The sequence below is a fragment of the Remersonia thermophila genome, chromosome 7, assembly GCF_042764415.1.
Source record: "Remersonia thermophila strain ATCC 22073 chromosome 7, whole genome shotgun sequence".
NCBI classification, from domain to species: domain Eukaryota; kingdom Fungi; phylum Ascomycota; class Sordariomycetes; order Sordariales; family Chaetomiaceae; genus Remersonia; species Remersonia thermophila.
In genome coordinates this window covers 1,690,580-1,704,280 of record NC_092223.1, presented here as the reverse complement: position 1 = coordinate 1,704,280, position 13,701 = coordinate 1,690,580, and the positions used below count along the sequence as shown (strand labels likewise).

General features: G+C 58.9%; 3 protein-coding genes across 3 annotated transcripts; 1 reads left to right on the top strand and 2 right to left on the bottom strand.

Annotated features, from left to right (window-relative positions):
• Positions 1–31: 31 nt before the first annotated feature.
• On the bottom strand, positions 32–1,480 carry VTJ83DRAFT_7424 (uncharacterized protein; the record flags this gene model as incomplete). Its single annotated transcript, XM_071014245.1, has 3 exons — positions 32–615; positions 695–938; positions 1,448–1,480. The coding sequence occupies 3 exons, from the start codon at positions 1,478–1,480 to the stop codon at positions 32–34; spliced, it is 861 nt and encodes a 286-aa protein (XP_070863641.1).
• A 1,041-nt stretch (positions 1,481–2,521) lies between these two features.
• Positions 2,522–11,020, top strand: VTJ83DRAFT_7423 (uncharacterized protein; the record flags this gene model as incomplete). The annotated part of the gene is made up of 6 exons (XM_071014244.1): positions 2,522–2,647; positions 2,710–2,759; positions 3,361–3,403; positions 3,478–4,175; positions 4,330–7,420; positions 7,508–11,020. 6 exons carry the CDS (start codon positions 2,522–2,524, stop codon positions 11,018–11,020), a joined length of 7,521 nt encoding a protein of 2,506 aa, XP_070863640.1.
• A 523-nt stretch (positions 11,021–11,543) lies between these two features.
• On the bottom strand, positions 11,544–12,530 carry VTJ83DRAFT_7422 (uncharacterized protein; the record flags this gene model as incomplete). Its single annotated transcript, XM_071014243.1, has 1 exon — positions 11,544–12,530. The coding sequence occupies one exon, from the start codon at positions 12,528–12,530 to the stop codon at positions 11,544–11,546; it is 987 nt and encodes a 328-aa protein (XP_070863639.1).
• Positions 12,531–13,701: the final 1,171 nt, after the last annotated feature.

Genomic DNA, 13,701 nt, shown 5'->3' with positions numbered 1-13,701 from the left:
CAGGTAGGTACCTCGGCATCCCAACGTCATCTCAGAACCCTTCTCCCGTCATGATGGTCCGTCCCCCTCCATACCAGAGCGTTCCGCACCGGGAATCAAGCCCCCTTTCTTGCCCAACAATCCACTCTCCCACGAACTCTCCATCCTTGACGCCCCAAACCTCAGTCTCAAGCCACTTGTTTATGTCATCAATGGCTTGGATCCACTTCCTTCTCTGCTCTGGCGTCTCGTGGTCCTCCTGCGTGAGATAGCGGCCCAGGGTGATGTGCGCGCTGGGCACTACATATCTCGAGGCCACCTCCACGTGTCCCGATGCCATGTTGAGGGCGTCGCGCCGCAGGTGATGGTATGTATACTCATCGTCCTTTGCCGTGCGGTCCGCCGAGGTCAACGGCTCTTCTCCGGCCGCCGGGAGGAATGACACGGCCACCGCGGAGAGGTCGAATGAAATCATGGGCTTGACCAGCCGCGCCCGCCGACTGAAGGTCAGCGATGTCAACGCAGGAATCACTGGCCGCGCCGATGCCACCAAATCGGCGATCTCCTCGGCGGTGCGAGAGTGAGCAATCTCAAGAGTTGTCATGTGCATTCGGTGAAGAGGCATCAGCCAAAGATCTGAAACCCTTCTCGTTAGCTGTCTGCCTCCGTTGCTATTTGCCATGTCGCCCCTGAAATATGAGCTTCCTATACTTACTCGGAGCCGCCTGTTTCAAAAGCATCTGCAGGTGGGAAGCCAAACGGAGGATATGCTCCGGCGGCCTGGCCCAAAAAACAAAGCAATGCCGTGTATCCTGGAACCCCGGCTCGACATCGGGGTTCTCAAGCTTGAGGAGCACCGGATCGATATCTAGCCCCCGAAACTCGGCCGCTAGGAATCGCTCCCTTTGCTGGGAGTTTCTTGTCTTGCGGTGCACATCGTAAAGAGTACGGATCTTGTCCTAATGCACCAGACGGGAGGTTAGCTCCAGCGAATCCTGCTCGCCAGCAACCGTATCTCCTCCCTCCTAGAGGTTTACTGCGCCAAAGAAGAGACATAAAGCACCGATATACGGACACCTCCGTAGAAGAGAGGACTTATTGCATCTCGTATCCGCTTGTAAGACGACTTCCTCTGATATTTGTCGACGGGTGCTCTGGATACGCACAAAAGAGCCTGGTCATTGCCAGTCGAGGTGGGGGTCAAGGCGGTACGCGGAGGCCACTCGACACTCCAGCTAGCATCCCCTATGCCCTGACCTCCGGGCCTCCCCCGTAATTTGGTCCGTGGGCCCGGAGGCGGGTCCGGGTCTACAGACCCGCGTCCGGGCCCGCGTCGGCCACAAAAACAAAGACGGATTCCTTTTCTGACTGTTGTTTCTTTTTCCATCCTTTTCTTCCTTCTCAGAAACCGCTCAGGACTCATCACCGCTTTCCAAGAAATAAAGGAGGTAGCGGCTGGAACCTACCGGTACGCCATCGGAGGCCTTGATGAGAGCGTCATAGGGGTTATCTCCCTGCTTAACCCGAACGCCAGAGAGATCTTCGTAAACAGTTGCTGGACCTGCAGCTGGCGAGCTAGAGGCCGCCTCAGCCATTTTGTTTTCTTTTCCGCCCAATGGAGGTGAGTGTCTCGCTGTCCTGGCAAAGCGCAAAGGGGCGAGCCTATCTCCGCTCCTTTGAACGCCTCTTCTTTTTTTCCGGCGCTTTTCGCTGACAACCCAAAGCAAAAGCAAGAATTCCGATGCAATTGAAACAAAAAAAGAAAGAAAGGCGCTGTCCTTGTGCCCTTGAGCGTAACGCTGGCTCCCTCAGCTCTGGACACGCAGCTACGTGTCGGGGTCTCTCTGCTCGGGCTCTGGAATGCAGTCTGGCCACGGGGTCCACTATTGCACCGCCACGTCAAGCCACAACCAACGTCCCCCGTTCCCTCGGTAGGCAAGCACTCACCTTCCTATGAGCATACCGTTCTAGGAAGCCATATTCGTATTTTGGGCGCTGATTTCTCGTTGTCACAAAACAATTCCATCGGGCTTATCATATCCAACAACCCAACCATTGTGTGACTACCCACCATAGACAGCCAGAGCTGCTTGGCCACGCCTCTGTTTGCCAGCGCCATCACCTGCCGTCATGGTCAACGGACAACCTCGCAACGGGACTTCCGCCCGCGGAACTACAGCGTGGCCCGGCTCAGGCTGAGAGGACTAACCATTGGCCGAGATGAGGCTCTTCCTTGTTATCTGGCCATCATCTGGGAGTGTCTCCCCCTTCAAGATGAGGACATCCGAGCTCAACCCCCACCGTCTTGCGTCGGCGGCAGCGGCAGAACGCCATAGTATCGGCCTTGCTACCTCATCCCGATTTTGAAGATGATAGGTGTCGGCTCTGGGGACGGGGACAGAGCTCAGAGGTCGACGTGTTCTATCCGCAGAGGCAGCAGGGCTCCAAGATATTCCAGTGTCTTGCAACTTTCCCCGGGTCCAGGCGATGACAGACACGGGCCAAGCTAATCAAGAGAGAGCGGCAAGAAAGCATGTTTCGTATGGCCCCCCAGCCCTGTCATGAAAGGTCCTTTGAGCCGACAGCTTGGATAACCCCTAACGTCCGGTTCAAGATCTTTTGTCCTGCCGCCTGGGTTAGGTACATCAACCGTGTTGGAGGCAGTATTGTGAGTCAAGGAGTCTCTTGTCTTGTGCCTTTGCTGTGCGGGTTGACTGACAAACGCCGCAGCTGACATTCGGTTGGCTGAACACCGTGACCTGTGCGGGCTCGGAGACTGCGTGAGCCAACCATGCGGGCATGATGCTCAGCTCGCCCCTTAACCTCCATCAGAGGGTTCTTCAAATGGCGAGCTTTACGACACCAACCCAGGTCATAACGGCTGGAAATTCTTTCTTTCGGACCATCCCGTTGTCGCTGAGGCATTCAGGGGACGGCGTGCTTGAGCCCCCAGCCACGACACCTTCGTAACCAACTTGTCCGAAGCCACCGGGCCTAAGCGGAGCCACCGGCCCTAAGCGGAGCCACCGGCCCTAAGCGGAGCTTCCGGCCCCGCCCCTCGATTTTGAGCACGCCGGCTGCGTGAGACTCTCTGGTTCTCCGAAGAGCGCCGGCCTAGCGGCAAATGGCGTCGCTCGGTTTCCAGGGCGCTCATTGAACTCGCCCTGTGCTGCCCACGATCTTTGCAAGCTTGAAATTCTCGCCAACAACGAAATCTTGACTCTCCCGAAGCTCGCCGACATCTGCCCTGATCACCAACCGGCTGTTTGCCTCGCTGTAGCCTCTCATCGAGGTCGACGGTCTTTCTCCCCTCATCAAAGTTCTTTTGTTGTCTTCTACCAAATCCACCACCCGATCCAACCCTTTCGGTCATTGTTCGAGTGTTTTCGGCGCGTTGAGCCCCGCGCTTTGGTCGGGCTATAAGGTAAAGACACGCCTCACACTCCTTGTCGCCTGGTCAATGGCCAGGAGGCCCGGCTAACGATGCCGCGGGTACAGAGAAAGGGGATGTCGTCTCGAACCAGCTCGGCATCATCGGCTGCCGCTGGCAAGGGAAAGGGTCGCGCCATGTCGCCCCGCCGGACCCGCAACCAGCCTTCTCGCGCTACCAAGTCTCTCAAGCGACCCGTCAGTCAGCTCAGCGATGCCTCTGATGGCGATGATGGCGGCGATCCTCGTCTTGCTCATCCCTCCAAGGCTCGGAAGACATCAACTGCAAGAAGGCCAGGTCCTCTGTCCGACAATGACTACCAAGCTTCTTCTTCTTCTGGTGCCGGGTCGAGCAGCTGGGATGAAAACTGCCCTGCTGACGTCGATTCCCTTGCTACTGACGGCAACACTCCGCCAAAGGACAAGACATCCGAGGGCCCTATCGACTACACCTTGCCTCCTCTCTCAGACCCCCATGAGATGATCGAGGACATGATCCGACGAATCAACCCTACCAAGTTGAGCGAATTCGCCTTCAAACTCTCTGTGGGCACTATCTGCTCTGGGACGGACGCCCCCATCTACGCTCTCAAGATGATCCAAGAGGCCCTGTATGACCTGGGCTATGGGGCCTGCTTCGAGTTTGAGCACCATTTCAGTGCCGAGATCGAGCCAGCCAAGCAGGGCTTTATTCGTCGCAACCTAGATGACATCGTTATCTTTCGTGATGTCATCGAATTGGCACAGGCTGGCAGAGATGGCAAAGCGTAAGTTCTTCTTTCTCTCCACTTCAACCTGTTCTCTCGTAGTGTTTGGTCACATTTGTCTGTCTTTTTTTTTTTCCTTTTCTTCTTTTTTATGTTTCCAAAAGGGCAATGTCCGAAAGGGAAATAGGATGGAACGCAGGCTGATCAAGCAAAGTACAACCGCCGGGGGCTCCAAGACCAAGCTTCCCACGAAGGACCTGGACATTCTCTTTGCCGGCTGCTCTTGTGTCGACTACTCCAACATGAACCACCACAAGCCATCTGGCAGGGTCCCCGCTCTTGACCGTCACTTGAAGGATCAGCCGAAGCGCCGCGCTCGTGGCAAGGGGGATGGAGATGCCGGTGCAGTTCCCATCAAGGTTGACGAGACCTTTGTCAACGATCTGGATCTGGGCCTCGACCAGCTGCTCAGCATCACAAACAGCGAGTCGGCAATGACCTTCTTCGCCGCGATCAAGTTGATTACCATCATCCGGCCCAAGTTCGTCATCCTGGAGAACGTCTACTCGGCTCCGTGGGACATGTACACGGATCAGATCTTCCCCAAGATTGGCTACGCCGCACGTGTTGTCAAGCTGGACAGCAAAGACTACTATTTGCCTCAGACTCGCCAGCGGGGCTACCTCGTTGCTGTCGACTCTATCCATGCTGGCGTTGAGCAGGCCATTCGCATCGTCGAGCAGTGGGAAGTCTTTCTCAACCAGTGCAAGCGCGCGCCGTCAGCACCCATCACGTCGTTCCTTCGCCCTTCTGACGACCCAGGCACGATCCAAGCCAGGTCCGACATGGTACAAAAGAATCAGCACAACATCGAATGGGCCCTCTCATCGCTCCGCCATGCCGACGCCCGTCACAAGAACAAGCTGCGCCGAGACGACAATCCCTTCAGCATGAAGGCCATGCGCAACGGCAAGATCGTCAACGCAGCGTATCAGTCCCACTCTTGGATGGCTTTCTGGGAGTCTCAAGTTGCCAGGGTCATTGACCTGATGGACATCAACTTTGCCGTGGCACTCAAAGCCGGCTTCGACTTGGGCTACAAGACATACATGATCGATGCGAGCCAGAACGTTGACCGCAACCAGCTGGTCACATCGGGCAATCCCGTTTCACGCCTCAAGACCCAGCTCGGCATCGTTGGATGTATCACGCCCTCTGGCCTTCCTGTCATCACCGACCTGATGCGCCCTGTCACTGGAACCGAAGCTCTCGCCCTGCAGGGTCTTCCGGTTGACGAACTCGTCCTGTCAACCGAGACTCAGAGCCAACTTCGCGATCTAGCTGGCAACGCCATGAGCCTCCCTGTGGTCGGCGCCGCTACCCTCGCTCTCCTTCTGGCTGCGCGCGAGACTGGAACCGATCCGAACCTGATGCACCGCATCGCTTCGGCCAACCTGAAGCCTTTCCCTCGCATAACACCCGCCCCAGGAGAATCGCTGGTGCCTGGTAGGGACAGCGGAACGCCCCCGGACGATCTCGCTCCCGTAATGGACGTTGTCAAGGACATGGTCCGTCTGTGCAATTGTCCCCGGCCGGCCCAGAAGTTCTTTTCCTGCAAGCAATGCGGCGCAACAGCCTGCTCGAGCTGTCGTGGGAACCCGAAACACGACTTCAGCGCCCTGCCCATCAAGGTTCCCTCCATCACGGTGGATCGGGGCAAGGTTCGTCTTAGGGACTTGGTGCCCATGACCATGAAGCTCGATATCCCATCCGACATCATCTTCACAGCCCTCAGTTTCCTCAAAAGCAACTTCTCAGAGTACGCCTCAGCGGCTCATGACGTCCTCTCCCATGGGCTTATATACTACTTCGAGGATATCAGGGTCACAAAGACCGTGACCGTCTCCTACAAAAGCGCCCATGGCATCGCTCGGCTGGTCCTATCGCCTGACTCCGACTGCTTCTGGTATGTCTACATTGCGCCGTGGCACCCCAATCGCGTGCAGTTGTCAGCCATGCTCGACTTCAACCAGCCGATGGCCCGAGGCAAACTGGACCCCAAGTCCCTTTCAAAGGCCGACTGGGCTGTTTGGGTGCCTGGCCGCATCAACTTGACCCTTGGCTTGGCAAAGGACGATTCCGGTACGCTGGCCGCGCGTGATTTGTCGTTCACATCGGGTCAGGTCGTGAACGAGGCGCTGCTCATCCAGAAGAACCTAGTCGAGGAGCGCATCACGGGCACCTACCGTCACCATCCCGACTGCGGCAGCCCCGGAAATACCCTGCACATCAAGCAGGCGACCTGCACCGACAGAACTTTTATCATGTGGAACTCGGGTGCCCTGACCGATCCGGACACGGACCACTTCGTCTGGACCAACGAGGCCAGGCGGATGGAGCAGCACGAACATCGCGAGGTGCTGCTGCACGCCACCACGGCCCTTCGCTGGGATCTCGACTCTGTCCGGTTGGGTGGCCCGCTGGTCGTCTTCTGGACGGGGTACTGGTCCTCGGTAGTCCGGCCCTCGGAGGCCAAGCCGGAGGGTTCGGATCTGGCAGCCCCCACAGCCGACGTCTATTGGGGCCCCTCGGTCGTCATGAGCTCGGCGCCGTGCCACTCAAACGGCAGCCCGGTCGCCAACATGCCGGTGCTTGCCACTGTCTCGGCGTCCCTCCCCCGCTTCCCTGAGGTGCCGGCTCGTCTGCTGGCGAAGATCGACGCCACCCAGACCAACGACGAGTTTGTCGTTCTTCCTCCCATGCGGCGTGACGGCTTCTTGCGCATGTTTGCGCATCTTGGGGCGGAGCTTCGCCGGTCGCGGGCCCCCGAGCAGGTGGGCCTGGTCCCCCACCTGTGCGGGCAGTGGGTTCCTGTTGCGCCGTGCCTGGACTGCTCGGTCACCCCCCCGGTGATCGCGGTCCAGGAGAAGAGGGACCAGAAGAAGGCAGCCAAGGACAAGGCCGGGGTGGTCAGGGTCATCATCGAGGACCCTGACGCGGCGGCGCGCTTCGAGCAGCAGTACCAGAAGCTGCCGAACGCGGTCGCCGTCGCCGTTCGTCTAGGGCCGGGTGAGCCTGGCTTTCTGGACGTCAGGATCTCGGCACAGCCAAAGACCCTGGCCTCCAGGGCGCTTGCCTATCTCAGGCAGGCTCACCCCTCGGCGGCGCGTGGCGGGCTCGCCTTGGTGAGCGAGGGTCGGGTGTCGTTCACCGTGAGCCTCGACCACGCGGATCCGCCGCTAGTCCTGGCGCCCTTCCGCTCCTCGGTGCTGCCCTGCGGCGTGGGCAATATGGTGGGGTTGGCTGTTGGTGCCGGTGGGTTTGCGCCGCCGGCGGAAGGTCCTCGGCGGTTCGGGGCGTCGGTCAAGGGGGTTTCAAAGGCCAAGGGTTAGGCGACCTTGACCCTGAGGCCAAGCCAGAAGCTGGCCGTTGACTGGATGTTGTTGCGGGAACGGGCCTCGCTCCGTTTCGCTGAGTGCGAAATTGAGGAAGAGGTGGTTGCGCCCCTCGGCATTCGGGTGATGGGAAAGGCTGAATGGGAGAACCGGTTCCCATACAGCGCCCGCGGAGGTGTGGTGGCTCACGAGATCGGCTACGGCAAGACCGTCGTCAGCCTTGCTCTCATCGACTACATGAGAGCGTGGGACACCAAGGAGTCCATCACCGAGAGGCAGGTCAAGGTCGATGGCGCGTGGTTGCAGGAGCTGCCGAGGCCGTTTGAGCACCTCGGCAACATGGGGGTTGCCGACTTCGCAGCGGGTCCGGAGAAGGCCAGCGCCTTTTTCATTCACCTGTCGGCCACGCTGATCATCGTGCCTAAGCACATCTCGCAGCAGTGGGCGGCTGAAGCGGAGAAGTTCCTGGGCCTGACGAGGCCGAAGGTCCTCATCATCACAACCCTGAACGCCTTCTACGGCACCTCAATGGAGGAGCTGGAGAAGGCCGAGATCATTATCGTCAGCGGCGGCATCTTCACCCGCCCATTCCTGGACCGCCTGCACGGTGTCACCAGACAAGTGACCGAGTCCACGCCGGCGACTCTCCCCGGTCGTGCTCGCGAGGCCTGGTACCGCGACGCCCTCCGCCACCACAGGATCCTCACGGCGTTCTACCTCGCCGGGATCGCCGCTGGCATTCCTGAGAAGGACCTTGTGGCCGCCCTGAACGAGCGTGGGTTGCCGGGCCTGATCCAGAAGCAACAGGCCGACATTGACGCGCTGCTCGCCAAGCAAGTGCAGGAGATCGACCGGCAGTTGTACAAGAAAGGCCTGAAGATCAAGAATGCCGTCGCTGGTAGCAGCCGCAACGCCGAAACAGAGAGTGCCACGGACAACGAGGACGCCGCGGAACAAACAACAGCCCCGAGGAGCAAGGGTAAAGGAAAGGCCAAGGTCACCGCGACGAACAAGGGCACCTTCAAGGACAAGGACGCAGACAAGACGAGCAAGGCCAAGTTGCAATGGACACCCACGTGTCTGCACAATTGCAGCTTTGCTCGGATCATCTGGGACGAGTATACCTACGATGGTGGCGACCTAATCCACCTCTTCGTTTCGAACGCCGTGGCCAACGCCAAGTGGCTTCTTTCTGGCACGCCCGAGCTCTTCACCCTCGAGCATGTCTGCCGCGTTGCGGCCGCGTTCGGCATCCACCTTGCCCGGCCCGAGCCCCGCATGATGCCCGGCCTGCCACCCGTCACGGCCGGGCCAGTCCTGGATCCCATGTCCAAGAGCGAGGAGTTCCACGTCTTCTCCTCTCGCGTCAAGTCGGCTTCGCTGGCCATCGAAAGGCATGAGCATGCGCACAAGTTTGTCGCCGCCTTTTTCCGCGGGAATGCCTTGGACGCCGAAATTAATATCCCCGTGGAAGAGCACGTCGCCCCCCTCAACATGACGACCCTGACCGCTGCTCATTACCACATGGTCAACCAAGAGCTGCTCGACGCCGGTTACGACTTCGCCATCCTGCCTTCGCACGCCCGCACTATAGTCGATCTGAAAGGTGCCGATCTCATGAACCGCGACGGGCCCGAGACTGCGAAGATGCTCCTTGGCCTTCTAGGGAGCGGCCTCGGCCAGGTCGAGGCGTCGATCGATGCGATGAATGAGAACATCACCCACCGTGTCGACGTCCTCAGCGACCAGATGAAGCTTCTCTGGGACAAGACCATGTGGCTCAGGCGCTGGATTCTGGCCCTGATGGCTGGCAATCGCGAGTACAGAGCAACAGAGCCCGTTGCCAATTCGCTGACGCGAGTGAAGGCACTGTGCGACAGCCTGACGGAAGCCGTGTCCGACAATGGCAGCTTTGAGGACTTTGGCGGCAAGGAAATGTTTGATCACGAAGCTGCCGTCATCGCCGGCGTTCGTGGAGCGCAGACCCCCGACATGACCATCGAGTCGCTCAAGGAAACGTGGGGCGAGCGCTTCAGGGCAAACTGGCCCGACTCTTACAACGAAAACAAGGCTCTCTTCACTTGGTTCGACTTTTTCAGCATCGAAGACTCGAATCCCGACCATCTCACCGACCAGCAGATTCGGTTGCTGGCCGAGGACATGTGTTGGCTCCGGTACAAGATCAACCCCTATGCGTCCCCGTTGACCGACGGCCTTCCGAATCCCGAGTTCCTCGGGCACGGCAACGCAGGCCCGATGAGCTCAATCACGGGTCGCGAGATTCCATCGGCAATCGAGGAGACGATCGAACAGGATAAACGCATCCTAGATGGTCTGAGCAGCAAGGACCTGAGAGAATGGGTACAGCGAAGCATGGAGCAGCAGCCGAAGACAGCAAAGGAATGGGATGAGATCAAGAAGAACTTCCAGTTCCAGGTCGAGGGCAACATGCCAGTGAAGGCCGCTCTGATTGAACGACTTACCGAGCTCAACCTGAAGTTCCCGTCGGCTGCCAATGTCCAGCAACTCAAAGATATCCTGTGCGCCCACGAGTATGGCCGCTGCGTCTGTGAGAATTACCGCGACGGCCGGGCCCCGCCCGACAGATACCGCGAGTTTCAGCTCACGATGGCCTGGGGTGCGCCGGCGGCCAAGCAGATCGACGCCACGAACGAAGAGCTCAAGCGGACCATGGTGCACCTCGCCAAGACGATCGAGGACTTGAGGGCCACCATGATGGAGGCAAAGTTCGCTCCCGAATACGCCGCGCTGGCTCGCTCCGAGAACAAGGACGTCTTCCTGCAGAAGAAGCGGTGCTGCAGCTGCCTTGGACCCCTCGGCCAAGCTTCCTCGTCGTTCCTCATCGTCGCCTGCGGCCATCTCTTGTGCCGCGAATGCAAGGCCGCCGCGGGCTTCTATTGTCCCGTTGAGCACTGTCCGGCCTTCATCCGCAAGCGACCCGTTCTCCGGTGCTCGCAGATCCCCACGTCTGTTGCCGAGCCGCCCCCAAAGGCAGAGAGCATCGCCTGCTTCATCAAGAACAACATCCCCGCGGACGAGTACGTCCTTGTTTTTGCACAATACCGCCACCTTGTCAGCGCCCTCGCCAAAGCCTTTGACCAGCACCAGCTCAGCTACGTCAACCTCGCCGAGACCAAGGACAACATGGTCTCCAAGAGGCTCGAGGAGTTCAAGATCGGCAAGGCCGGACAGATTTTGTTGCTCGACATGGACAGCGAGACCAGCGCTGGCAGCAACCTGACGAACGCGACGCACATCATCTTTGCGAACCCGTACGTGCATCCTGACCCCGAGCACCAGATCAGGACGGTAAGCCAGGCGCGGGGGAGGTGCATCCGCACGGGCCAGGAGCGCAAGGTGAATGTTTACCATTTCATGATGAGGGGCACAGTGGAGGAGGAGACGCTGCGCAAGTACGCGGAGGAATGCAGGCCGGTGAAGGAATGGTTTGATACAGATGGGAGTGGGTTGCCATGGTGGATGGCTTAAGCCTTGTTGCGAGCGAGGGAGTGGTGTTATGGGGGGTGTACAGAGGATCGTGGACGCTTGGGAGGTGTCCAAGGAGAACGGCAATTGGATGGGATGTGGCATTCAAGCCATGGGAGCGGGAGTGTGGAAATGGGGAGTTCAGCGGACGGGATGGGCCTTTTGGTAATGTACCGGGCTGTCGATCCAGATGAATTCTTTGTGTGGATAATATAGATGCAAGAGATGTTGGAGTAACTAGTGCGTATGGGCACCTGAAGCTTGTCGTCATCGACCAGCCCACGAAAGCAACCTGACAAGCAGGCCACATATGAAATGATTGGTTCTATTAGCACTCTCGTCGACTCTCTAGCTCTATGACCGGTGATCGTAAATGTCTTGGCCGTGGTGATTATATGATGTAACTCCTGCTTATGTGACTGAGCGGTGGGCGTTGAGACAAGCCACAAAGACGGTATGCCCCCGGAATATCCGTAAATAGATCAACGGCGTCGAGATGCATCCCTCGTAAACGCACAGGAAAACTTCACAGCTTCGCTGTTGTCTCCCTTAACCCTTCCCCCGTCACCGCCACGGGCAGAGGCCTCAACCTCACCAGCACCGGCGGCGGCGCGACATTCTCCTCACCCCTGCCAGCAGCAGCATCCACTTGTCGCTCAAGCTCAAAGAACACCTCCTGGCAATCTTCGTCCCCCACCCCGTTTGCGAACTGCATCACCACAAAATCCACCGCCGTGCCCCTCTCCCCGAGCGCCACCATGGGCGCGTGCCACGTCCCCGCGCCGTAGGTGACGGCCTGGCCTGGGCCGGCTACAAAGGCGCGCAGGCGGGAAATGTCGGGCAGGCCGGCCCCCGGCAGGGGCCTCGGATAGTCGGCGAGGCGGGGAAGATGGGAGGGCACGGCAAAGGCGGATGCGTTGGCGGTTGTGGCGGGAAGGGTGGGCGCGACGATGACCAGGTAATGGGGAGCGGCTGGGCCCTTTGAGAGGGGGATGAAGGTTTGGGTTGTGAAGGGGTGGCGCTCGAGGACGGTGACGGGGAAGGCAATGGGTAATTTCCCCGGCGGCGATGATCCGGGCGGCGAGTCCGGAGGCGACGGTCCGGTTCGTGGCAGGGCTGCGGCCGTCGTTGGAGCCGGGGCCGGGGCCAGGGCCGGAGTCGCAGTCGGAGCTGGCCCCGGAGCTGACTGCTCCTCCTCATGTGAGTCCGGGAGACGGGCTCGGGCAGCGCATACAAACATGCTCATGATTGCAGACCCGGGACGGCCGCTAGGGGCCTGCTCGTAGAGATTGATCTGGTGCGACACATGTTGGTATTTGATGGCCGACCCCTGGTTGGCAGACACGGCGGAAAAGAGGAGCGGTGACGGGGCTTGGTCAAACGAGAAAGGGTGAAGGCGAGGGTGTGGATTCTCGACAACGTCCCCGAAAGGAGCAAAGGCATCCCGTGTAAGGGGGGTTGCTTCTACCACGGCGGGTGGTCCTTGGAGGACCACCGTGTGTCTCGACGGCATGGTGACAAGGCTGTGATGTGAGATGCGAGAGGAAGAGATGTACTACTAGGGAAGAATCCCCGAGCCCCACACAATGACACAATGGGTGGTGGAGAAAGTTGCGGCAAGTCAGTATTGATACGCAGCGGATAGGCTGGCCTATCCGTAGACCGGGTTCACCCCCCCCCCCTCCATCGCTGTGAGGCCATCACCAAATCGCTTGCTTCACTGAGCTGCTTCGTCGAGAACGACGCCGCCAAACTCCGATGGTAAGAAACCACGATGCGGACCGCTTGAATCCAGCCATCGAGACCCCCGTCAAAGACATTGGGGGCCAGGCTTCTTGGCATTGTTGGCGGATGCATCGCAGAACAGCATGCAAATCATCACCAACCCCGAGGGGACGGGAGGTCTCGCGTGTGACAAGGAACCTGGAATTCCTGCCTGTCTACCTCCCCAGCTTGGCCCTTCCCGGATGACGTTTCAATCATGGATATCGTGGATTCCACTCGTGCGGCTGGGATTTTGCATTCGGTTCCCGCACATGGCTGGCCAGTGGGAAATACCCGGCATGCAGAACCGGCCAGATCTTCCGTGGTTCCGTCACTCTGGAAGAGTTTGTTAGCTTCATTAACCTGCACTATTTTTATCTTGAGCCAAGGAAACGGGCGACGAGGAGCTTGCGGTCCGCCACCCTCATCGACAAGCTTCCATTTCCCGTCGATCCATCCCGATCCATCCTGCCAACCCCCCTCCCCCACCACCTTTATCCGTTGGACTTGGCCCCGTTGATGATGCGAATAGATCAGGCTCGTGTCTTTTCTTTTCGCTATTCCCGTCTCGGTTGTTGTTGTCTGTTGATATGGCCGGGTCCTTCTGGGGCCTTCTTGTTCCGCCCTTGGATGCCCCTGCGAGATGCGCGGTTGTGGAAGAAAGACGGTCGTTTCTTGGGCCCCTCACCTACATACGATAGCGTTCACGCTAAGATGCACGACTTTCTGCGCGGCCCCTCCCAGGAACCGCTGAAAACACACGAGGTTTATAGTGGGCGGACCACGAGCTGATCCCTTCATATAAGTTATCATCATCTCGACCCGTGTCGCTTGTGCGTTTGGCTGGTCCCGGTTATATTCTGCACTACGCCTACATGCAGGCGACAGTCTCGATGTTTCCACCCCACCAATACCCTGTA